At 34.9% G+C, this 26,640-nt stretch overlaps 2 protein-coding genes across 4 annotated transcripts in view; one reads left to right on the top strand and one right to left on the bottom strand.

The window, feature by feature from the left end:
* The window catches only part of LOC146533280 (inactive dipeptidyl peptidase 10), a 240,748-nt gene that overhangs the window by 172,938 nt on the left and 41,170 nt on the right, over positions 1–26,640 (bottom strand). The window lies entirely within an intron of this gene.
* Positions 9,360–19,292, top strand: LOC146533281 (trypsin beta-like). Of its 2 annotated transcripts, none has more exons than XM_085194511.1 (8): positions 9,360–9,499; positions 15,353–15,542; positions 15,783–15,885; positions 16,291–16,470; positions 16,744–16,835; positions 17,516–17,579; positions 18,112–18,258; positions 19,061–19,292. In XM_085194511.1, exons 1-8 carry the CDS (start codon positions 9,412–9,414, stop codon positions 19,280–19,282), a joined length of 1,086 nt encoding a protein of 361 aa, XP_085050637.1. In that variant the 5' UTR covers positions 9,360–9,411; the 3' UTR covers positions 19,283–19,292. The 2 variants fall into 2 exon arrangements, with proteins under 2 accessions (XP_085050637.1, XP_085050638.1); XM_085194512.1 differs by lacking the exon at positions 9,360–9,499 and adding an exon at positions 14,111–15,100.

Raw genomic sequence — 26,640 nt, 5'->3', positions numbered from 1 at the left:
TATGGCAACGAGGCAGCGCGCGGCGTTCAGTTCTGCCACTTAAATCGTAAGGCCATGAGGCCTTGCCTTAAATGCAAAGTCATCTTTACTACGTATCAATGTAATTAAACTAAAAACACAACAAAAAAATAAAAATTGAATAAACAAAGGAACTAAGTATTTTTGCCATTTCAAATGCAGCTGCTTTCTTTTAAATTTAGCATTGTGGGTCACGCGATGAATGCCCGAGCGAGATCTAACGGCGGCCATTTTAAACCGGAACAAACACACTCATTTCGTTTTCGACATCCTCACGTTAATTTACGTTTGGAAGATTAAAAGAATTTGTGATATTAAAAAGTTTAAATACAATTTTCTTTACGCTGTACTCTACATATAACAGCAGGCGGGACGGGAGAATGCATTGGTCGCCGGAGCTCGGGACTTCGTGTGGCGGAATTCAACGCCGCGATTTGGATAAAAAATATTTAAAATATGATCATCTTCCTGAGCATGGATTGAAGGTGCAACCGTCGCGTGTACAGGCAGAATCAATGTTATTTGAATTTTGCAAGCAAAAGTAAAACTTTAAGGCTAAAATTATTTATTATATTTGAATATTTTTTTATAACATTTGCTTAATAAAAAGAGCGTGGCGTTGAGTTCCGTCGAGAGTCAAACAGAGACTGCAATTAATCTAGATTATCTGTGGCTGCCACGTGAGCGAGCCATAAATGCTTCGCCGCAAAATTGAACCTAAATTCCAGAAATGCATAATATTCTGTAGCAGAATAATAGATAAATAAGTTTAGCGCGGTGCGACTGTAATTAGACTACACTCGCCTCGTATAGTCGAGCTGTTTGTACATTTTATCATATTAAAGTTTATAACTACGAGTACAGTCGGTTTTTATAGAGTAGTTTTCGGTGACAGCTTTTACTACGGTCATTTTGAGTTTTATTTCTATTTAATTAAATTTTGGTGTACCTAACTTAATTAATATTTCTTCTATTGAAACGAAAAAGTTAATACATTTTTCCATTTTTTATTATATTTATTTAAGTAATACACCGTTGTGTAGGCAACGGTTGCTTCGCTTAATTTTCGAGACCTTGCATGTTGAGTGGCGGTACTTAACACCGCGCTTTGTGAATGAAATGAGAATAATCCATTCTCTAAGTGGATATCGAACTCAGAACAGTTGCGTTAACAAGCAGACACTAGATCGCTTTACTACGAGGGTCACTATATTTCTAGAAACGTTATATTGCACCAGAACTAATCCGAGCAAAAGATCATTTCTCACGACTCATATTCTCATTATACCTCTAAATACAATATAAAAATTGACACTAAGCTACTTTTGTATTAGAAAATTACTTTTCTCTGAAAATGCACCTTAATGCGTAAAAATAAGGTATAAATTGTAGTTTTTCTTACTCTACCTACATCGAAAACACGTATTTCCTCGTAACGAATGACAACCGTGCGTGTTTGAGAACGTGATCAGTTTCATGATTGTAATTGATAAGGGGAATGGATAAACAGATAGCTTTTTCTTTTTAAAAGTTTCGCAGTGTTTTTTTTAAAAAGAATTAAGCTTCACCGATTGATACAACCTAGTTCTATCCCCAAATACGAGACATTGTGTTGCGGAACTTAACGCTACGCTTTATAGACTTCATCATCATTTGTTTTAATTGTAAGAACTTGCTTAGACCCAATTTGCTAGAAATACATGATTATTCGCAAAATAGTTGCTATATGACTGATTTTAAAGCAGTATTGCAAGGTTCTCTATGCCTATCTACATATTTTAGGCACATACTTTACTAAATTAGTAAAGTATGTGCCTAAAATATGAATACATATATATGACCCAACTCACAAATCTTTGTAATATACTGTCGTTTGAATCACCTTTCAAACAAAACAAAACTCAATCGAAAAAAGTCTTTCACCGGTTTGGGAGCTGCGATGTCACAGACAGACCTACACACGTATACGAACACGTCAAATTTATAACACTATTATTTGTAGGATGTTTAAAAAAAAACAGTTTCACATCATTTGATTCCCTTAAGCTATATATTTTAAATCTATACTAATATAATAAAGCGGAAGAGTGTGTTTGTTTGTTTGTTTGTTTGAACGCTAAGATCTCTTGATCTAGTGGATCGATTTACTTTGTTTTTGTTTTGTATGAAAGCTGCATTCTTCAGAAGTGCTATAGGCTATATAATATAACATTACACATATATACTAATAAATTAAAATACTTTCTAATTTGACATGCAATTTATTCTGCCATGTTAATAACAACCGTCGTCGCTACGCGACCGCGTTCGTTACCGCGTCATTTTGATATTCATCCTTATGAAAATAAATATAATAGTCACTTTTAGCATTTCACCTAGATTGAAATTATATTTCTATAGAAATTATATTCTTATATTTCAAGCAGGCGTAGCCGCGTCCGGGTCCGCTAGTACACTATAAAACAGTTGCTGCTATATTCGAGCGTAATATAACAATTTTATTAATGACCTGGTGGGCCCGTGCGGCTACGCCCGCTTGAATTACAAGTTCCCACTTTTTGCCAAATTTCATAATTGTAGATCCATGGGAGTACCCTGTAGGTTGGATTACGTGCGTAATGATTACGTTAGTGTCAATGAAAATGTCAAAGTGTTATTTGAGAATATATACCCTTCTATTATGGGCTGTTTTCCCTTTGTAACCGAATATTTATATAGAGTTTTGCTTTAAAACAAAGCTCGTCTAAAATAACAAAGGCAGTTTCAATTTCAGGTGTCATTGTTTTGGAACAAACATAGCGTCAATTTGTAACGAAAAAGCATTATTTTTGTATCAGTGTAGTATACAGTATTCGAGTACGATATGTACGAAAGGGTGGGAAGGGATAGAATTTCAACACTTGTAAGCTGAGAGAGAGTATTATGTGTATCTAATAAATTTTAACTCAAGTCTTACTCTGTTGTTTGTAAATTATATTATCTTTATTATAAATAAGAATATTAATTTGAGGTTCAAATTCATTAGCATTATTTTGAGAAAAAATATTCTGAATTAAGTTTGAAGTTTCATATTTATACCTTCAATAGACAATAACCAAAAGGAAATGATAGGAGTGAGGTGACTCTGTTGTTTTCACGATTAAAATATATTTATTTTGAAATGACATGAAAATTACAACGTTATTGAATGGAATATTTATATTCTCGTTTCTTAGACTCAGATTTTTCTTAGGTTACATAATATAAGGACTGACTAAGGTGCTAAGTCGAGATGTGCTCGAGCCTACGTCGCGGGATTGGGGAGCTCATTACCGTTAGATGCTATAAAAAGTTGATGGGAATCTTAGAAGGTTTTTTTTATAAAGTATACGAAAAAAGTAGATATTCAGATCAGCGATGGATACTGGTAGCACAAATAAACGTTTATTCTGCATGCGAGACAGAATAGTATAAAGCTGAAAAAACTGTTTGGTTTCATGCGCTAATCTCAAGAACCAGAGAGTTACAATTAAGAACGTTTAGCTGTGAGCTTTATTTTAAGGCTATATTATATTTTTTTTAGTTTCACGCTGTATAATAGTTTGAGAGAATCTAAAAACCTTTTACTTTCCGTCGAACTCTGGAGACACTGCTTGTTAAGTGACGGAACTCAACGTCACGTTTTGCCTTTTTACCAGTACGAGGAAATAAAAATATGAAATATTTCATTGCCTCGGTTGGGAATAGAACACACAGCTCTCGCGTTTGAAGTCGCACATTCACAGTCACACAGTTCACAGTCGCGCACGTCTTCAAAGAACGTAATTAAATCCATTATTAATTATACCAATAAAACAGTCAACATTAACAGGATTAATCTCGACTCAAATAGATTCAATAATGAAATTTCTTGCAATTCGCCATTTTACTTTCAACGCTCGCGCAAAATTAAACATTACGGTGAGTTAATGAAAGATATTTTTGTGGCCACGAACATGTCGTGTTAATTGAAAAATTCTAATATTTATAACAGTTTATTTTTGGAAGACAAAAATATACCTTATAAAAAACTTACCAGTTACATCACGACTTAAATGTTTTACCATTCATATATATATCATGATAGTTTCAAAGCTGTAAGTCGTCCTTATGAATATAGCTTCAAAGTGTACTTCTTTATATATATACATGTATAAAGTAAAAAAAATACTATATCCACATCCATTACTATATATCTATAAGCAGATGTTCACGACTTCACTATTATTTTTGAAACCGCAACACGCAGTGCCTCTAGACTTCAGCGGGAAGTGGGGAACAGAGTTTTTATCACTAGTTTCCTTTTGCCTACTTTGCTGTGTGCGGGATAAAGCGATAAGCTTCAAAAAAAAAATTTTTAAACTTCATAAAATCTGTAAAAATGAGTGGAGTAGACCACATCTGACTTATTGAGTACTAAAAGTTTTCAGAGATAACATTAATTCTTTAAATTACATGCTCTCATTTATAATTTTATCAATCTCTATTGATTTATCTATTTAGAAAGAGAAAAAGTAGTAGTAAGTCACTACATTGTTCTTCAGTAATCCGGAGTCGCAATTATTATTAGATTAATTATATTTAAAGTAGAAATATTACACGTTGAGACTTGAAAGTAAAACTGTCACCTTCACTGAAGTTAATCCCAACTCACGATTTAATAAATATCTTAAAAATATTTCCTAGCCCCGAAAAGTAATTATTCCAGCCAATTGGGCGGTATCTCTCCAACAAAGCGTTTCTAAAACCGCTAATCCTCGAAGAAACATCGTTAATATCTGTTTTAATTGGGTTAACTTTCATTTTATTTGCATTTATTTTATTTATGAATATTGTTCATTATAACTCTGTGATTTATGACTTAGTTATAAAGAATGGGATAATAAAAACTTTTGATATATCTACAGGTATTCCGAAAAATAATAATATTACAAATTTTTAAAATACTGCGTAATGAGGTAAATTGCGTGTTAGGGCTTGTTAAATGTATTGTTTACGTTCTAGAACGAGGAAATGACACAAATTCACTCTCCCAGTAAGTCCCTACTGATCTTTTTATTTTTTTTTGTCGTCCTTTTGCTTAGCAGAGCCATCTAGCAAAATTATGAAGTATTACGTATGTTATTTTGTTTCCCAACGTTATACTAGTAATGAATAGGTGGCGCTGTCTGTACAAAAGCATGTGCAGCGCCATCTAGCAAAGAATAGCGTGTAATGAAATAATTTAAATTTGAATAAAGAAATATACCTATTTCTATTTCAAAATTCGGCAGAAAATGGGAACGGAGTGTACACTATGTTCCCTCTGCCTACCCTGCTGTGTGCGGGAGCGAGCGGGAGTCGAGATCGAACCCACAACCATCGCGTACAGCCACGCCCCGACCTTGCTATACGTATGTAAGAGCCCTCAGGCTGTCGAAACTAATCAAACGAATAAGCCTCAAACACGCTACGACACTAATATATAACACAATTATGAGTTAATGAAGAGATGTCGAAGCGACAGCCTACAGCCTACTTACAGGATAGAAGTATTACAAAAGTTTTTAATAATAACAAGTGTGTTTATGAAGAACTGAAGAGCCTACTGTGATAGGTGTGGGATTGCTTTACCTAACTGGTAACGTCTCGAATTCAAGCGGAGAAAAGAGTATGCTAAGTTTTCTCTTCCTGCTCTATTATGTAGGAAAGAGCGTAGAACTGAACCAAATCTATTTTATCAGCTAAATTTGCTACAGTGTACAGCTTTAACCGTCATTATAAACCAGAAAACCAAACTATCCTCAAAAGGCCTCTTCTGTGAGTTATTTATTTTCATTACAGCATTGAATTCCAACCAGTACCAAACAGTGTCAAGACACTCCGTTTCATCATGCAATAGCACAACGCTTAATGAGTGGCGAAACTCGACGCTGTGCTTTATCTCCTTACCAGAGCCACAAAATATAAAAATAATCTATACATGAATATAAAATTAATTGGTAGGTACATATTGTAAGACAATTGTCAGTGTGAGGGTATTTTACAGAATATAAAATAATAATACCCACATAATTATTTATAAAAGAGGAAGGGAACGGCTATAAAAAGTGACGTTTTTGATGGATTGAGTCAGTACGTCGTTATTCTGCCTGTCGTAAGGTGTAAATTTGTGACAGTGTTCAAGTATTTAAAATCAGTGTCATTGTTGGAACTATGCGTTTTAAAACGTGTATAAGTGTAAAGTGTTATATAGAAACAGTGTTAGAAGTGTGTATATGTAAAAGAGGAACAATAAATTATGGTTATTAAGTATTTTCTTATACTTACCCCCTGACATTTTTACAAATGTCAGAAGTGGGATCCAACACCTAATGATAACTGGTGTTGTTACTACGCCCAAAGCAGACCAACCGGCGCACGACGTTCAACACGGTACGTCTGCAACGGTGATCGTAGACAGAATAGACGCGGAGATAATAAGCGGAAGCGATCACAGCAACCGGAATAACCGAAGTTGTTGTCAAAAGCATAGTTATGGTCGCCGTCCAAGTAGCAGAAGGTACAGTCGAAATCGCAGAAGAAGTGAACGTGAGGAACAAGGACGTCTCAGCAGGCGTAGGTGCGTGGTAGCAGGCGTGCCCGTAGTAGTGTTCAACAAAGCAACAGTGACCATGTTCATAAGCCGAAGCGTGAACGGTATGTTTGCCGCTAGCCTGACAGCCGTGCAGATGGCTCTTCTAAAGAAGGCAATGAAAATCGTCTTCGTGAAGTAAGCATCGTTATGAAGGTACGAGCATTTTATTAATAGTAACAGTAATATTGATTATCAAGTAGAAGTGCAGAAGTGGCACAATATGGTAACAAAATTTTAATAAGATATTAAGATTCAAAGTCAAAGTAGTCGCTATAATTAGAGTCTCCTTTATAACAAATCTAACAGTGTGCGTAATGTCATCTTATACTTACTTAGTTAAAGTCTGTAGAAAAGTGAATCGCGTAAATGAACTAAGTGAAAATGTAATCGAAAAAAAAAGTAATACAATTAACAGTGACGTGTTCTCGGTAAACGGCATTGTTTTGAATTCTTTCATTAAACTAGGAAGAACTTTAAGTCAAATAAAAGGTCAGTAGTATATTAAGTGAAATAAGGATGAAACGGAGCCTTCGATAGGTTTTGATAACTCGACAGTTACACCCGTAGATCGTTATATTTAAATTATTATTGATGGTATTTTGGCAATAACTGAAGTGCTTAGTGTCTAATGAATGTTTACTTAGGTTATGTTGTTACGGAACAAACATTTATAATGTTTAAGACTTACGATACTTTTAAAATAATAGCTAAATAAAATTATAATACCCGCAGTATTATCATTTAGTAGAATTGAACAAAAAAAAGTCTTAAAAAGTCAAATCATCAAACAACGGTTTAGCAATGGTTAGTGTATAGCAATGGTACATGTAATAAACTTATAGACGTGTAAAGAATATTTTGTTTTATACGAATTAAATGAATTTAACGATAAAAATGGTAAACTTATTCTGAAATAACTTGTTGAAGACAAAAAGCAATAAGCTTTCAAAATATAGTTAAAGGATAGTTATGTGTTTCAAAAATTATAAAAGTAATAATAGTAATTTAAATAAGCAGACCAAAACTTAAAGTAACTTAGAAATATAAAAGGAATGAAAAATATATAAGTGTTAATATAGATATTTCATTAAAGGAATACATATTGAAATTGTTTTGCTTTTAATTCAAGAGAATTAAGTGGTGATCTAGCAAATTAAATTAATTGATAATAGTGCGGTAGTTTCTGCGTTACAGCGCTTTAGATTTTATTCACTGATCTAAAGGTTAAAACGGTGACATATTGTATTCATTGCGGGCAACTTTTGAAAAACGTGATGTTAATTCCTCGAGTTTCTCGCTGGTAGCGCCAGATTCCATAATGTAATTGGCACATTGAGTAGTATGGCTAGTAATATGAGCCACGCGGATGTTTTAAGTCTTAATCCAGTTTTAAATTATGAACAGAACACTGATGTAGTCATTTATGTTTCAAGTAAATTCAACAAAGTGCAAAAAAATACGTACGGTTATGTTTATATTGTGTTTATCACAAGGCACCTGATACAAAACCTCAAAAAGATTAGTAACAACAATAGTTAATTGTATAATAACCAGTTAGAGGAACAGATGCTAATTATGTTATTACAATATAAAATGTTATATTTTATATTTACTACTTCAGTTAGACTGACTAGATAGTTAACTTATAAGACAGACATTTAAAACACGAATTACGTGTTAAGCCTATTGTTACCGTTATCTCTACTCCACGATCTAATGAGCAGGAGGAGAGGATAATCGTATATTCCAGTAGTGGCTTGAATATAAGAATAGTAAGGCGAGCAGCGTCATGTTCTGTTGGACTCTCACGGCTAAACGAATTGTTTATTTGTATATTTTCGAGCCTAATATCAAATGAGCTACTTTTTTTTTTTTTATTTAGGCGGGCAGATTGCCACAGATTAAAAGAGGCAGATTGCCGCAGCTTAAAATGGGCAGATTGCCGCAGTTTAAAATGGGCAGATTGCCGCAAGTTAAAGTGGGCAGATTGCCGCAGGTTAAAGTGAACAGATTTTCGCAGGTTAAGGTGAGTAGATTCTCGCAGATTTAGGTGGGCAGATTACCGCAGCTTAAAATGGGCAGATTGCCACAGTTTTAAATGGGCAGATTGCCGCAGGTTAAGGTGAACAGATTTCCGCAGGTTAAGGTGAGTAAATTTTCACAGATTTAGGTGGGCAGATTGACACAGATTAAAATGGGCAGATTGCCGCAGCTTAAAATGGGCAGATTGCCGCAGTTTAAAATGGGCAGGTTGTCGCAAGTTAAAGTGGGCAGATTTCCGCAGGTTAAAGTGAGCAGATTGCCGCAGGTTAAGGTTGGCAGATTGCTCTAGGTTCAGATGGGCAAATTGAGCCAGGTTAAATGAGTAAAAATTGACCCTAGTTTAACATGGCAGATTGCTTTTAAATATTGTTTGTAAAAGCTGTAAATCATTTTTGTAAGAGACATTATTACAGTCAATTATGTAAAAGTTATGAACCATAGTTATTCTTTTAGCTTTGTTTTGTTTTTTTTTTTTGGAAACACGAGGTCGTGTTTCGGTGCAGGACGGCCGAACTGTAAGACAATTGTCAGTGTGAGGGTATTTTACAGAATATAAAATAATAATACCCACATAATTATTTTTAAAAGAGGAAGGTAACGGCTATAAAAAGTGACGTTTTTGATGGATTGAGTCAGTACGTCGTTATTCTGCCTGTCGTAAGGTGTAAATTTGTGACAGTGTTCAAGTATTTAAAATCAGTGTCATTGTTGGAACTATGCGTTTTAAAACGTGTGTAAGTGTAAAGTGTTATATAGAAACAGTGTTAGAAGTGTGTATATGTAAAAGAGGAACAATAAATTATGGTTATTAAGTATTTTCTTATACTTACCCCCTGACATTTTTACAATATATATAATAATTAGCTGACATGAATATAAGCCGATCTTCCTAATACGGATCGAACTTACAACCACCGTGAATACGTACTTACTTTTGTCGGAAACTAAAAAAAACACCAGACTATATGGCTTACTAGCCTCGACTGAATGCTTAGATGGTTACCAAGAGGCGTAGCTTCAAATCTCGTAACGTTATTTTTTGTTAATAAATTTTCTAAGAAACAATTCTATTTCTTAAGCGTGGAATAACATCTTAAAAGTATAGTTCTTCGTCACTCTGACTGCGTATACTATATATAGGTATTATATTTAGTTACTTTTTCCGGTTTATAGCATGTAGGTAGTAGGTACGTAGTAGCTTAGGCACTATCGAGGACGCATTCTTGTTCAGATTTGCGTTTCAGGAATTTATATAGGAGATAGTTGGCGAGCCTCCTGAGCTTACGTAAGGGGAAACGTTGCTTCGATGGCTATTTATAAAAACAGTTTTTTTAATATTTAATTAAAAATTACCTAAAAAAATCTATACTACGCGGAAGATCATGTATGTGGGAGTGAGGACATTGTAGCGCAGGGACACAAGGAGCGCGACGCTTATAGGTTCGATTCCCACTCGAGGAAATTAATTATTAGATATTAATATTTTCATTTCTTCGCTCTGGCACCAATGCAAAAGCTCGGTGTTAAGTTCCGCCTCTGAACACGCAATTTCTGATTTACTTATTTTTAATCTTGTATGTAAGTTTAAGCGCCGCGTTCGGTTCCGCTAGTCCATATGTTACGGAATGTCTTTACAGTATATTCTTTTTTTTTTTTCTAATAAAATATTCTGGTGTGTAAGAACTGATTTATTTTGTTTCTTCTGCTTACAGCCGAGCAGGCGACAGCTAAGTGTTAAGACATTCTCCATTTTTCGCCACAAAATTCTTTTGATCCCAGCGTGAGGAAACGAAAATTAATTCACTGAGTGGGAATCGAATCCACAACCACCGTGTTTACAGTCCAACTCTGTGCCGCTTTGCCACGACGACGTAGGTACTGCGATAAGTGTAAAACATTGTATAGAATCGTTTCACAAACATTGTTCTTTACTGCATATTGAAACTATAAATACACGAGTAACGTCAGTGCGGAAGTGGATACGTTTTTATTACATATGGACAGTAGGTCTTATTAGGGTTCCGCGCCTTAATAGGAATAAACGGAACGGAACCTTTATAAAATCACTTTGTTGGCCGTATGTCCGACTGTCACAACCATTTCTCCCGGTTCGAGAAATGGTTCTCTAACTCTCGTGTAGTGTTAACAATCTGAAATTAATATGACTTAATCAAGTTTACGGTTCCTTGAAGCACATGGATCTAAAGATGCATTTGTGCATTGCGTTGTTACGTTTTGTATGAAATTCGCCGCGTATTCAAAACATACAGGCTACATTTCCCGGCCGGTCTCGCGGAATGAGAACTTACAATACAAATATAGGAAAATATATGAATAATAAAAAAAATATAGATATTTCGTTGTAGAAACATTATAAACTTATTTTTGTAGGTTATTTCATATAATATGCGTGCACACACGTACGAACATCTATTTTGCTATTTTATTAACTGTCCAATTTTCGAGATGTCGCATAATCCACGCAATTCTCGTAAACACAAAAAAAATGGAACAGACTTCACTAGACCCTAAACGCTCGCTAAATGCGAAGCTAAAAATAAAAGAAAAAATCATATATTTTTTATCTTTAATTTTACCTAATATAAAACAAAATCACTAACAACATTGAAATATATGTATAACTATAATATGAGTAAGGTTACATTTCTGTCGTGTTACACTCCACTCTGGACGCTCTCACGCTCTCTTGACCAGTGTTAATGAATGGGTTGCTGAAAATTGTGAAAGTATCACACATTGGGTATAAATATTTTAAAAAACGATATATAAGACTTTTATAAGATATATTATGATATCGTGATGAAGCAGGATAGTTTGATGTTAACGCGTCGGTTGTGGGTTTGATGTTCCTCTGGTGAATGATTCTAAATTTGATAGTAAAGCGAAGAATGCAGCGAAAAGCGAAACATTCAACACATTGTCTTCGATTGGATGCTAAGTGAACGGAGTGTCTTCACACACTCTCTGCAGCAGGCTATGTGGGAGATAAAGCGTGATAACTTTAATCGTAACTCATAATCTTTTTTATGAAATATCAGGTTCTTCTAAGTCGAATTAATATATTTTATTTTACATTTTTTGAAGTGTTATTCCACACTCAGGAAAGAAAAATAATTTTTAGAAAACATATAAAATGCCACTGCGTTGAAATTTTCCTTAAACATTTCAAATTGAATGCGATGGAGTAAAAAAATGTACATAAATAATTTCAGTGAAATCAAAACTGTAAAAACACAGTGTCACGTGGAGCTCTACCTCAGCCGAGACCTATTTAAATAATCGACGACAGCCATTTATACTGCGAACAAAAAAGCGCTCTTATTTTAAAACCAATGCGGTCTAAGTGGTACAGGTGGCCTAGATGTTTTTTAAATTTAAAAAGAATATTATTTTATTTTGGTTGGGAATGCCAAATTCAAGACCTTGGTCACCCCAATGATCTCATGAAAATGTAAATATAATATCCATAGCTGTGATAAATATACGAGTATTTCACATATGTCCAGACGGTATAATACAATTAAAAGATAACTAGGATATTGGGAAGTTATGCTTGCAAGAGATAAAAAAAAAAAGGATATCTCTATAAGGGAATTGAACCCTTGAAAATGAAGACTAAAATAAAAAGAACGAAATGAAGAATAAAAATAACTAAATTATAAGAAATAAAAAAATGCATATGTTGCATAGCATAAGTTAATCACAAGCACTTTCACAAGCACTTTCTGTTGACGTATAAATATTATTGATATTATAAGAAGGGTTAGTTAGTTTTAATATAATTTTTAATACTTAAAAGTTTGGTATAAATAGTGTAATATATTACGTAAATATTTTTAACGAACAAAAAACTGAGTTCAAACAGTCATATTTATGCAAATTTAAGACATATGATTTATTTTTATTTATGATCCCGCACATAGCAGGGTAGGAGTGTTAGCGCTTAGATAATGTATACACGCATACACCATCTAGGCACTAATACTCTGGTACACTGGGATCGAATGGGACGCTGACGGCCCTCATTTTTTACCCTCCAGCCGCTTTATGTTCTAGATATGTCTTCTACAACGACCTAACGTTACCAGTAATGTCTACGTTACGGTTCACTTTTTGCAGTTTCTACCGGATTTCGACAAAAAATATTGGATGATATAGAGGAATAGTTTTCTGGAAGAGAAATTTGCTTTGATTTCTATTAAATTTACTGAAATATTTTGTTAATAATTTTATGTTGAACAGAAGTACATATATATAAAGAACAATATTTTGAGTTTAAATCTCTCTTATATAAATATACAGTTACTAACTTCCACCTGGGGCGAAGCACCAAAGCAAACCCTTCCTTTTGCTCACCCTGCTGTTTGGGATACAGCGTGATGCTGACAAAAATGAAAGTTAATCTATAAGGAAATGATAGTATCGACGCTCTTTACTCCCATTTCCATTTCCTCTTTACTATAGCTCGTAATAGTTGAATCTTTTAGACAATGTCTCTTGACTATTGTTAACGAATTCGGCTTTAGAGCTGCTTCCGGCGCTCTAATGACTACTATGCGGTTACAACTTTACTTATTATTTCAATTTACTGTTCTTCAGAAGGACGTCACGCACAGTTAATGATGTCTCAACCCGTGGAATTTAAGTAGATCTATATTTGTTTTCATTTCGCCCGAAACACTAAATCACCCATCAATCACTGCGCTCCGGAACACGTCACTGCTACACTCGCCATTGAGGTTAACTTTTGATTTATTTACTCAAGATTCATAAAAACATAAACAACTAATAATGTGCTATAATTTGCTATTAAGTTTTATTTTATATTATAATTTATCTATAATTTACATATGTTTTAAATATTCATTCGTTACTGAATGACAGACAACATACATAACTACATGTACTACTACATGTATAACTGCGCGGAATAGAATGCTGGAATTTGGCGTGTAGGATCCTTTGGAAGTATAGAATAGCATAGGAGAATATTTCTTAAAATTCCTATGGGAACCAAAAAAAACCAGAATATTGTTATGACCAGTGAAGTACAAAGTGTATAATCAGAACTTCACAACTACATCACAATAACCATTTAATATTCAAAGAAGTTATAGATATGAAATATTATCTTATTATAATATAGCGGTTGAGATGTGATACCACTATTTAATATGATCTTATTTATTTTACACTAAATGAGTAAAATTAAAAATCCGAATTTTGTGGAGAAATTGTCCAAATTTATTTAACTCACAGATACGTGAAGAGAAAATGATCACAGAAGGAAATAAAGAAATTTAAATAAATACCAATAGAAAATACAAGCTAAACTAGCACGTAATAGCAAGAAGTTAAGGTTGAAGTTAAGGTTGAAAAAGAATTGAAATTGAATGCAAGCTAAGAGAGCAATGGATACACAAGTGAATGTCGCAAGCGATTCTAGCCGACTCTTTAAACGTGGCGATGCTAGCTAGCAGCCTACGACACGCATAGCAAAAAAACTCGGAACAGGTTTGAATTGTTCCAATGCGCTGCGTGCGGATGATTTTAGTAAATGTAATAATATTAATTTAGAATAAGTAATGTTCCCTACAATAATAATTACATTCTTATATATATTATATAAGTACATTCAATAAATAAAACACCAACGCAAAATGTAAAAATTCAAGGCGAACAGCTTACTGAAAAGAAACGAGTCGATATATTTTCATTTTCGTTTTTATATAAATAATTTATAAAAGTAGGCACTTCGCGTCGGAAGTCGCTATAAAATTTATTGGCACTAAAATGTTGAAACGCTTTTATTGAAACGTATTTACATTATAGTTGTTACTGTGATGCGGGCGTTTTACTTTTTAGTTATAAATTTCATTTTGGTCAGCTCTCAGCTGGTGTCACAGGATTGTGCCGAAAATTTATACGTTAATGATATAGCTACATCGCTAGTAACTCTGCTAGGAGTAGATGATAATAACAGAAGAATAAAAGACCTGAGAGAAAAGCTTACAAACATAGACAAATATGTAGTAAATAAAAATAAATATGCTGATTTTTTGCTAAATGAAACAATGAGCACGGATTTGAATGAAACTAACTTTTTTAATGCTTTAAATGAATCTGATCACTTTAGTTTAGTACGTGAAAAGGAGCCTAAGAACTTATATTTGAAATTAAAAGAGAAGATGACTCGTGATGATATAGTAAATATTTTAGCAGAACAAAATGAAAGTGGAAAACTCGTTAAATCTGCCAGAAAAATGATGAGAAATTTGGAAGAGGATAACGAAGTAATAGATAATATTGTAGATAAAATGATTGCACAGTCGCCAAAAGATAAACATAAGTATAAGTACAATATAGAAGAGGATAAGTATTGGGGTACTAATGCAATTATTGTAAATTAGAAATAAGGCTTAAGGATTTTTATGTAAATACAAGATAATCTTTATAGTTATTTTATAGCTATATCAAGTACATAATTATATTTCATTGCTTTGAAAATCTAATCTAATACAAAAAAATCCACCTCCTAATTTTCAAGGCAGCGTGTTGTACGGCGGACATCAACACCGTGCCTTGCCTCTAACACTATACACTTTATTTACTCAAGCCAAAGTAATTATTTTTCAGATCCTCAACAAGAATTAGAAGATCTTAAAGAATACCACCAACACGACGGTAGAAGAATTTTCAAAGGAGAAAGGACCACAATAAGATATTACCCATTTATGGTGTCTATACACGTGATGGGCAGATTTTGGTGTGGTGGATCCATTTATTGGCATGATATCGTTTTGACTTCAGCTGCATGTCTACAGCTGTATGTTTCAAATAACTATTAATACATATAAATTTAATTTAAATATTTTAAGCGTACTAGGCATAGTAGGATCTGAACCCCGCTTCTCTGAGTTTCCGACTAGGTTACTAAACGATTTTGGAGAAAACTACATTATTATACACGCATACAGATACGATTATTTTTTAAATTACTAACTACTTAAAAATGTTTACTTAACACTATTTGTGTTTAGTAAATAGTCAATTCATTATTTTTTAGGATGCACAACAACCGATTCTTTCGTGAAAATCCAAGTGTGCTTAGAGTTCGAGTTGGTAGCAACCACAGTCGCATCGGCGGAGAAATGGTCGAGGCTCTTGAGGTATAACAGTAAAACAATAATAATGTGATTTAAAATATGCCATTGCACTCCTGGCGCCGTGAGGCAGTGCCTGACAGTAGATGTGTTGGTTGCAGGTTCGATACCCGGGGGGGGGGGGGGGGGGGGGGGATTAGATTATTTCCCTGCTCTAGCAATATAAAGCGCAGTGTTCCCGTATCTCGTTGCTTACTATATATTACAGAAATTTGAGACATCAAATTCTCTAGTTTACCAGAATAAATTATTTTATTAAAACATCTGCAGATATTATTGTCATTGGATATGCATCGTCACAAAAATTGGAAAAAAGTCTAGAACATGCTAGGACGTGTGCACAAAAAAGCACAAGGTTCCCCCTCTTATTCTATTATAAAAAATACTTTTTAAACATTTTTATCCCTTCAGGTGTTCTTTCACCCTGGATACAACCCACGCACTCTGCGCCACAACATTGCCGTCATTCGGCTTAGAAGACACCTTGGATTCGGTTACCATAGAATCCCTAAGTTAATAGACATATCATATAACAAGTTTGGACTTGCTCCCACGTCGGAAGTGTTAGTTCTGGGGTGGGGAGTTTCTAAGGTGATATTTTATTATTACTTACTGATTTATTTCACACAATTTTCCCCAAATAATATTTTTCCTGAAATAATATTTATCTACGTGTAGTCCAAGCAGGCGAAGGCCTGCTCTCACCGGTATTTGTAAAAGAAAACTTAAACTAAACTTATAAAATAAATAATCTAATTTTATGAGACCTTGCCTCAAAGGAATCCTGTCAATATTATTTATTTTAAACACCCACAATGATGGCCTCTTATTAATCATTACTTTTAAATATAATTAATTTTCCAGATGTCTCAAACATTAGCGTACGAGCCAGTGTTCCTCAATAGAAAACTCCTGCCGGTCTATCCGAATGTGTTCTGTAAAGAAGTTTATGGGAAGTAAGTAATAACACCTTCCTGGTACAGCCAGCACGCAGTATCTTAACCGTATGTTTCCCTCTGCCTATCCTATATATATATGGGGGATACAACGTGTATTTATCCAATTCCATTCAGTTTGATACCCTCTTGGCTCAGCTGGGGAATAAGTAGTCCCTGTAACAAATAAATTGTAACTAGCATAAAGGAATTTTGATATAATTTGGGAAGAAAGTATGGTTTAGTCGTCGAGCACTTAAACGGTTTCCAAAAGTTTCAAATTTTCATTTTATAAGCAATAACAATAAAAGTAATTTTCTTTACTAAATGTAGAATAACTTACTTAAATGGTAAAAAAACACTACATTGAAACAGACGAATTTGAATTGAGTTCTCCTGCCTAAGCACAAAATCTCTCTAGACTCTGCTATTCGGGAGTAACCGTGAGCTGTTTTCTTCACGTTTTTATCCCGCATATAGCAGGATAGTCAGAGGGAAACTCCGGGAACTCAGTATTAAGACACTCCGTACTCGTTAAGGCACTTCCGTTCCATGCTTTCCACCAAGTTCTGGAGGTATTGCGACAATACGTTTTTTAGAAACAATCTTTGCAAAACATGTATTTAAATGAATATACGGAAACTCATTATACATTCTTCCTTCTTGAGAAATTATTTTTGTAAGTTTGTTTTTGTTTGCAGTAAATTTATAACAAACACAATGTTTTGCGCCGGAACGTTCACAACTGGTGAAGGAGCTTGCGATGTAAGTTATTTACATGTTTACAAAGATATTATTTAAAATTATATTTTTTTCTAGTAATAGAAGAAGAATGAAAGAAAGATGAATGCCGTGGAGATGCGATCTCTTCGGAGGATATGCGGAGTCAGCTTAGCTGATCGAATCAGCAAATAAGAGTACTAGTATAGTACTAGCAAGAATGTACAAATATGTCCCGTTTTTCGGAATGGCATGTAAATTTGGTCTGTCGAAACAAGTTTCTCCGTGATTATCAGTTATCCGTGATATCTTTAGTTATCAAAAAACGGACAAATTAAATTATTTAGTAAAGTGTTAATTATATCTAAAAAAACCGAAAACACCTCTCTAAAAGAAAACAAAAGCATGCACACCTATAAAGAAACGAAAGTCCCGTTACAATGTACCGTTTTGAGTCGACCGAAAAATGGTCATGTTAGTCAGATATCGTTTTGCCTCCTGCATGCATTGCATCCTCGTCCACTGTCTTGCATGACAGTGGACGAGGATGACATGATTAAAAAAAAATGATTTCCAGCACGACGCCGGGGGCCCCGCCCTCGTGGGTGGGCGACTAGTGGGTATCATTTCCTTCGGCCCAGCGTTCTGTGGAGCACCCAACGCGCCCACCGTGTTCACGCTGGTGGGTGCATACGCTGATTGGATAGAAGCTGTTAATGAATCTGTGAGTAGAAAAAACTTGAGTACCAGTATTTGCAGCGTTGAGTTCCGCCGCTCATCACGCAATATCTCGGCAATTGGGCAGTGCGTGGGGAACAGGGTGTTTTAACACTAGATTTCTTTCATCTACCCGGCTGTCTAGTGAAAGTAGTGTGAGGATAATGCTATTTTAGTGTAGAGCTTCTAGGCTTCGAGGCTAATGCTGGGCTGTGGCCGTAGTAGCGTAGTGGGAGAGCGATTTTAAACGTTTGAGGGTCTGAGCCCCGCTCGGAGGAAGGATTAATTTTTAATTATTTTCATTTCCCTGCTCTGGTAGAATGGAAGTGCCTTGTGGAGTTCGGTCAACTTTTCAGCTTTCAAGGTCTCTATATTTTTGCCAGTAAAAAAATCATTCAAATTAAAATCCTCATTTAATGTATATCTGTAACTTTCGTGCCTTTTAAAAAACAAATGGTTGCAAAGATGTTAAGGAACGCGGAACAATCTTCAGTATCGCCTGAATCAGCTTAATCAGTGTCGACGTTAGGGTTTTATGCAATATATTACTGTCTTTTGAACAGGCGTTGTCGTAACATTGTAAAAGTATTACAATATAATTAAAGGTCAAACTTTCACCATATTATATTAAGCTAAGGTGACGAGTCAAAGCACGGCGTTCAAGACGCAATGCATTCAGAATTCGGCGGAAAGCGGGGAACGGCACTTCCGTTTCGCCGAATTCTCTTAATGAGATCAGAGTGTGTGACTAGATTTATTCGCCTTGTATGTTTTAACCATATAATCTAATACTTATTACTTTTAAACAGATGCCACACTACTATCGCGGCCAGAAGCGTACAACAACTGTCGAACCTATGACCTTTTTCCCGGAGGTAAAGCCCATTTACCTGACGACCACCACTAAGCTACCGGAGACCACGTTCCCAACGACAACGACGACTACCACGCCCGCTACCACGGCCGTGGCAAGGATGAGGCCAGTGGTAGATGACTCGGATATGGATGGTTTTAGTATTGATTTGAAATAACACGTGTCTTTATTTGCTTTTTGTTTGATTTTTTTATCATTTTCGATTTATCCGTATACTTGGATATTCGATATAAATTTCAGCATATATCCCCGCATTCTTGGAATAAAGGTGTTGGTAAACTGAGAAAGAGATAAACTGACTGACGGATATAAGTGAGTACGGAATCCTAATAATAGTAAAATAATTAATTGAACATAACATTAATTATAGGCCACCGACTCAAGTGCAACACCCCGGGTACGAGCTCGTTATTGCATAAAGTGACGACGACGGTGTACTGTGAGGTGTGGGAATATTAATAATTGCAATCATTTTAAACCCGAAATCTAAGCATTGTCGCTCCACTGGACGTCAGATGTTAATTTCTAATAGAATTTCACAGAATACTAACCCCCTTTAGACCGACGTCTATAATTAAATCGTGAACTTCTACTCAAACACACTAAGAATTGTGACGCATGAAATGCCCAAGATAACTCTGAGATACTCATACATTGGGTTACATCGAAACGGTTAAGCTATAGCCTTTCTCTATAAATGTATTAATATACACAAAAGGAAATTTTCAATTTAAGCCAATAGCTAATAATTTTGAGAAAAGCGTGTTCCATCAAATAAATTTCTTAGCCTAATAATATATTTTTTTGGCTTCACGCTATGTATGGCACACATAGCAGGGTAGGGGGGGGGGGGGAGGGGGAGGGAATCTGCGAATAGTGGTAAGACTCTCCGGTGCTCAGTAAGACAGTTCCGTTCCCCAGTTTCTGCCAAATTCTTAATGACGTTGAACGTTGACCGGCGGAACTCAACACTGGTTTTTGTCTCCTGACGACAACGAGGAAATTAAATATTAAATATTTCATTCCCGAAAGGGGAAATCGAACCCACAACTGTTGCGCTTACGACAACGTTTGCGAGTTTTTACAATTAGCGACTTTACATTACGTCTTCATGTCTTTGTGTAGTTCCGTTTCCGTTTTTTTAAGGACAATATCTTAAATTGTATTTCTTAAGGAACATTGCAATTAACCCCTATACACATAAAGAACCTAGGTGTTAAGACACTCCGTTTACCTTATCACCCAATTTTCGAGATATTCGTTTTGGGTGGCGAAACTCAACGCCGTGCTTTGTTAGTCAAACTGAAGAAAGCAATAATTTATTCATTTGCTCTGCCATTTTCATTCTTTGCTTCAGTAAGGTTATAAAGCGCGGGGTGGTTTTTACAACTCAACATGCAATGTCTCGAACATTTATTGGAACAAAGTGCTTTCACACACCCTGGGTTCCCAACACACTTTATTCGGGATACACTCAGAAAGTAAAATGACTTTATCTTAAAGTAAACCATATTTAGCAGCTTTCATCCGCTAATTGTTGACAATTTATCTTCAATTGTAGGGGATTGTTAATTCCACGATTGTTCTTGACTATTTATTAATGTCAAATAAGAGGCCGCGAACTCATGAAGATTGATGACTAAGTTTAATCTAAATTTGTTTAGTATTTCAACGTTACTGTTTATTTATCTAACATGAGTGAGGCGCAGCGGCACAGCGTCTGACTGTAGACGTGACGGTCGTGGGTTCCATTCCCTCTAGGGGGAATGAATTATTTGTCACTGCATCTCGTATATGAGCTAATCTATTTTATTTTAGCTTAAACTAGTGATAACAATAAAAGTAATAATAATAGTAGTATTAAAAGGTTTTACATAGAATTGGGGCGCATAGACTTAGAAACATCGCTCTTCGTAAGGTCGACAATGCGAGCCATCTTCTAGGGAACTCCGGAGCTCCCTCTGCCCACTCTCACATTGTGAGCTGCTTAAACTTCCAACCCCTTTAGGGTTAACATTTTTCAAAATCCTTTCTTAGTGGATGTCCAGATTACGAAAGTGAACATCTGTCCAAATTTCACGTTTCTACGCACAGCAGTTACGGCTGTGCGTGCGTCTTACCTCAGTCAGTGAGGACAAGTCCTTTTATATATATAGACTAGTGGACCCGGACGCGGCTACGCCTGCATCAACTATAAGAATATTTATTAAATATATTCATGAAATTATTTTCAATTCTCAATAGAATTAGTAAGAAAATATAAGCTCAAATAATCAAAAAGAATAATAAATAGATACACATTATTAGAAAAAAATATCTGAGTTATTGAAATGAACTAACAAAAGGATTAAAAGTAACTAAAGGATAGGTATTCTTAATATTAGAAAAAGTACCTAAAGTTTTCCGTGCGTGCGTACATAGATATCGACTCTACGAAATAACTAAACATTTCTCTCTATTAAGCAGGATAATTTTAGCGGGCAATATCAAATAAAATAAGAAGAGAATCAAAGTGTATTTTAAATTAATTATAAACAACAAATAAAGTTTGAAAATGTATGAAAATTTATAAAACCGTCAACGTCATCTGCCCGTTCGCGTCGGTCATACTGTGCCGCCCGCTAGGTGGCTAGGTCATTTGGAATCAGTGACATCTCCTTAATTATTTATTAGTATGTTATACAGTAAACTATAATTTGAATCTAGATAAAATGCTAAAAGTGACTCTTATATTTATTTTCATAAGGATGAATATCAAAACGTCGCGGTAGCGGTCGCGTAGCAACGACGGTTGTTATTAACATGGCAGAATAAATTGCATGTCAAATTAGAATGTACTTTAAAATACATTAGTATATATGTGTAATGTAATGTTATATAGCCTATAGCACTTCTGAAGAATGCAGCTTTCATACAAAACAAAAACAATGAAAATCGGACCAGTAGATCCAGAGATCTTAGTGTTCAAACAAACAAACAAACAAACAAACAAACAAACAAACAAACAAACAAACTCTTCCGCTTTATTATATTAGTATAGATTAAATAATTTTTCAGTATTTAGGCTTTGTACTGTCGAATTTTGAGTAAACCAATTATAAAGCCATTTGCTTAGAAAACAACATTATAACTTACACCCCCACAGTTTCAAGTTTCTCTGAATAACTAATGTATACAAATAACGCCTCTATATTCTAAGCTCTAAAAGCAATATTTGGTGTGAATAAATTTACAGGGACGTATTTTAATGAACTTCCCAAAATTGACGTGAAAATCGTGATGAAATTTGACAACCGTTTTGACCTCTGTGGTTTAGTTGTTAGTTGAGATCCGAGTATACATACTTACTTGCACCCGCATCAGTTCCACTCTCGTTTGTCGTGTCGGTTGTACCAATAGAGCGTACACTCATTAAGACACTTACGTTCCCTACTTTCAAATCATTCACAAATGTATTATTTAATATCAAATATTAAGGTCCTCTGTCCCTTGAATAACATACATACTCGTATATAGCATCTTATTATACCCAATACAAGAGTTCCATTCAAATCACACTCTAGCTATGATTCGTTCCAAAGAAAATTCGGTTGAACTAGATCGAACTAGATCGAATATGTAACGACATGAAGCGAGAGTGTTGATGTTCGTTTGTTACCTGTACAACGTCTGACTGACAAAGTTATTTTAGAACCGACCACTCTTTGATTATCTGAATGCTTAAATTAATGTTTTAAACTTAATTTAAAGCAATAATTAACAAATAATCAGTTTCACTTTTTTCCTACACTGTAGCCAGAGAGAACTTAGTGTCAATAATAAAGGGAACATAATATTTTAACACAGCTATGTGCGTGTGCGGGATATGGCATGAAGTTAAGAAATAACTAATCCTCATATTCCTCGTATACATTAAAAGTAAAAACCTCGAAATGTAAGCTAGCTCTCACCGTAACAGCCTTCAGGGATTAGACGAGTATGAATATTATTATACAACGCATGTTTTAGTTCCATTTCAATTAAAATTTTATAATACGAAATTGAAATGTGAAAATAAATTAGAATATTTTCAAATAGTAGTAAGGAATCAGTTCTCGCTAGGGAGAATGGATTATTTTCATCACCTCGCTCCGGTCACGGCGCGACGTTGACTTCCGCCATTCAACAAGCAGTCATGCCTCTACTATGAAATGAAAGTATTATTTGTTTTGTTTTAAATACAGAAGTTATTTTACAGTCTTACTTATTTAACACCTTTTTAAGTAGGTAGGATAATTAATTTCCGTTATTTTCATCGATATTGCAATTGAACGCTTAATACAGCTTATAGAAGCTTTAAGCACGCGTTTGTTAAATCAACTTCCAAGTACTACATGACGAGCTCGCTCCGCTTTGTACCGGATTTAACCGGTTACGGGCTGTTAGAGGCTACTCTCACCGGCTTCCCATCGTAATCTTTTGCAAAGATAGATATAAAATATATTTTATTTATTTTGTTTAAGGAGGAAGTTAAACATTACTACAGTAAGCTGAAATAAAGCATTTGTAGAGGCAGCTTATAAAATACAAGTGTAATTATTAAAGTTATTAAAGTCAACGCTACTCACGGCCGGTGACCTCGGACCGCTCAGCCCGTACTTACCTGGAAAAAAATATATTACTTCATTTTTAACGAATTCTAGCTCGTTTCGTGGACTTGTTGGAAATGTGAAATCCTAGTTTTTCCCGTTCGCGTAGAAACTTCTAGAAAATATTTCTTAGTGCTCCCTTACAAGCAACCTACATATTGTGTAGCAAGGTAACCTAGTGTTAAGACACAAAGACTTTATTAGAAAATATATTGAAATTTCGCACCAAAATATCTCTAGATTATCTTTATTTAAGTACCTACTGTAAATCTACTTTTCTTCACACAAAAGATTTTTCAGTAACATCTTATTCAGCTGAAATAAAAATATAACAAAAGATTACAAATTTTACGTTCGCGCTATTCTCGTACAGGTGCTATAAACACAAGTTATACCCGAGGTACTAACCCGGGGGTGGAGCTCGAGCTAAGGTATTTTTGCTTACTTTTCTCTTTCGTTTTTCTTATGAAAACGTAAAGCATGATTGTTCAAAGATTGAAGAGGAAAATCCTCTGTGACTAACGAAGCTTAGAAAACGTAGAAAATTTTATATGGTAATAGAAAATTTGTGAAGAAAGTATTTGTCTAGACACTAACTTCCCTTTGCTTGTTTTGCTCTGTGAGAGAAAAATTAAAAGCGTCTTAGAATATAATGTTAGTCTACAATTCTTTGCTCTGGTATCGTGGTAAAGCGCGGTCTGGAGAAGGATTTTGTTTTCCAAGATACTAGATTCAAACAACACTAATGACGGATTCCTAATAGTAAATATGGATTATATGTGAGACGAATACTTATTGGCTTTGCATTGTATCTTACTTCAAACAAAGTAGGCAGAGGGAACCTGGTGGTAAGATACTCCGTCATCCACACGCCGCCGCTCGAATTGGAGCCACTGCGAGCTTCGCAGCGCTTTGCCTCGACACCAGAGTCAAGAAAATGGAAATATTTCATTTCTTCGAGTGGAAATCGAACCCACAACCACAGCAGCTGGCCTCTAATAGATTAATGTATTAATTATAATAGGAAGACTTAATATATTGAATATTATAGTTATTTGCGTGAATGTTCTAACAAGTAATACAAACACGCGGCCCGAAGTAGCATAATATTTGTCAAGCGTTATCTCACGAACGCGTTTACGTTTCTCGATATTGTTTTAAAGCTTTATGTAAACTTTCCCAACGTGTTATTTTAATGGATATTTTTGCTTTTCCCCTCCATTAATTAAGACAAAGCGCGATTTTAAGTTCCGTCACCTAATAATAGTGTATTGTTTCGTACTTTTTATTTATTTATAAAAACTGTAATAACTTCTCCATGCTTCAGTGGACATGTTATTCAAGCTTCACGCTTCATAGTGCAGGCAGAAAGATAAAAGTAGAAGTGCCGTGACACACACTGCGTTCTCCACTTCCCGCTTCAACTCAAGACATTGGTTTTCTGCACAAGTGGTACACTGAAATTCCATACGTATAGGGTTAATAACTTAAATCTCTAACTATTTTATACAGTTAAACAATTTTATGTTCGTTTTTTTCACGCATACGGGAATTCTATTCACGTTCTGACCAATTTTCTGATATATTACATATTAAGAGGTGGAAATCAACGCCACGTTTTGTCTATCAGAGCGGGGAAATATAAATAATAGAAATATAATCGTTCCCCTGAGTAGAAATCGAAACCACAACCAAAAACGTGTTAGCAGTCAGGCGCCGTCCGCACTGCAAATACGCACATTTTTTAACTCGTATGAATTTGAGAAAACTATAAAGATTTCAATGTAAATATAAAATGTGCAGTAAAAAGTATTTCTTCATATTCATAATGTGAATATGAAGCAGACGTCATCAACAATGAGGCTGGTACAATGTCGTGGAACAAACAGAATATTCTCTCTATTGTGGAACATTGTATACAAAAATGTACAAACTTTGTGTGCATTGTAAAAGTTCACAAGATTTTGTTTATGTTTCCATTTTCAGTTTTTATTTAGAAAAGCGAGTGAAATAGAATTGGTCATTTTAATTTTTTTCTTTTAAGTGATATTATAATTTTGAACGAGGCCATTGTAGCAGTTTGAGACAATGTCTGACTGCAAACGCGGCAGTATACCGTTCATAGCGGGGTAGGCTGAGGAAGCCTGGGAACCTAATGATAAGACACTCCGTTCCCATTAATGTGTTAGTGGCAGAACTCAACGCGGCGCTTTGTCTCCTTACCAGGGCGAAGGAATGAAATATTTCATTTTCTCATTGGTAATCGAACTCACAACCTGTCGCGCTTACAACCGCACGCTTGTAACCGTCGTGCCACAATTGCCCTCTTTGTGTGTTATAGTTAGTAACGTATAATGTTTATAATTATGTTATTATTATATCCTAATTTAGTTAACTAAAATGTGGACTTACCAAAAACTATTTTATTTTCTTTAAAAGCAACTAATATTTCAAAGTATTTATCATCCATAATATCCGAAAAACATTTTAAAATATAAAATATTGATAATAACTATTTTTAACATTTTTAAAGCGTTATTAAGTGTGGACTTTGAAAAGAAAAATACTTTTAAAGAAAACGTATAAAAATATGAACGCAACAATTTGCAAGAGGAGGCGAGTTCAAATCGTCAACCGTGATACGTGAATGAATGTTAATGTTTTCTAAAAAAATATATTTACGAAGACCTATTCGTATCTGTACTAACCTGGAGTCATGCAGGCGAGTAAGTGGCGAGCTGAACCACTCGTGCATGAAGCAGGATGTAGATAATAGCTCGTGACCGTAATAATACAATTAGGTGGCGGCGCGGCGAGCCGTCAGTGGGCAACCTGCACGTAGCGTCTATTAATTAGTTACTCTGTGACCTAAATGTTATACCTACAT

The sequence above is a fragment of the Heliconius melpomene genome, chromosome 12, assembly GCF_056956725.1.
Source record: "Heliconius melpomene rosina isolate 202511_hmr_F chromosome 12, ASM5695672v1, whole genome shotgun sequence".
In the NCBI taxonomy this organism is placed as follows: Eukaryota; Metazoa; Arthropoda; class Insecta; order Lepidoptera; family Nymphalidae; genus Heliconius; species Heliconius melpomene.
The sequence above is the reverse complement of the archived record's forward strand: the minus strand, read 5'-3'. Positions and strand labels throughout refer to the sequence as shown.

Coding starts and splice junctions, on each gene's coding strand:
- LOC146533281 (XM_085194512.1), top strand. CDS start 14,560: ATGCGGGCGTTTTACTTTTTAGTTATAAATTTCATTTTGGTCAGCTCT. Junction 15,543..15,782: donor TCAGCTGCATGTCTACAGCT/GTATGTTTCAAA, acceptor ATTATTTTTTAG/GATGCACAACAACCGATTCT. Junction 16,836..17,515: donor TGTAAAGAAGTTTATGGGAA/GTAAGTAATAAC, acceptor TTTTGTTTGCAG/TAAATTTATAACAAACACAA.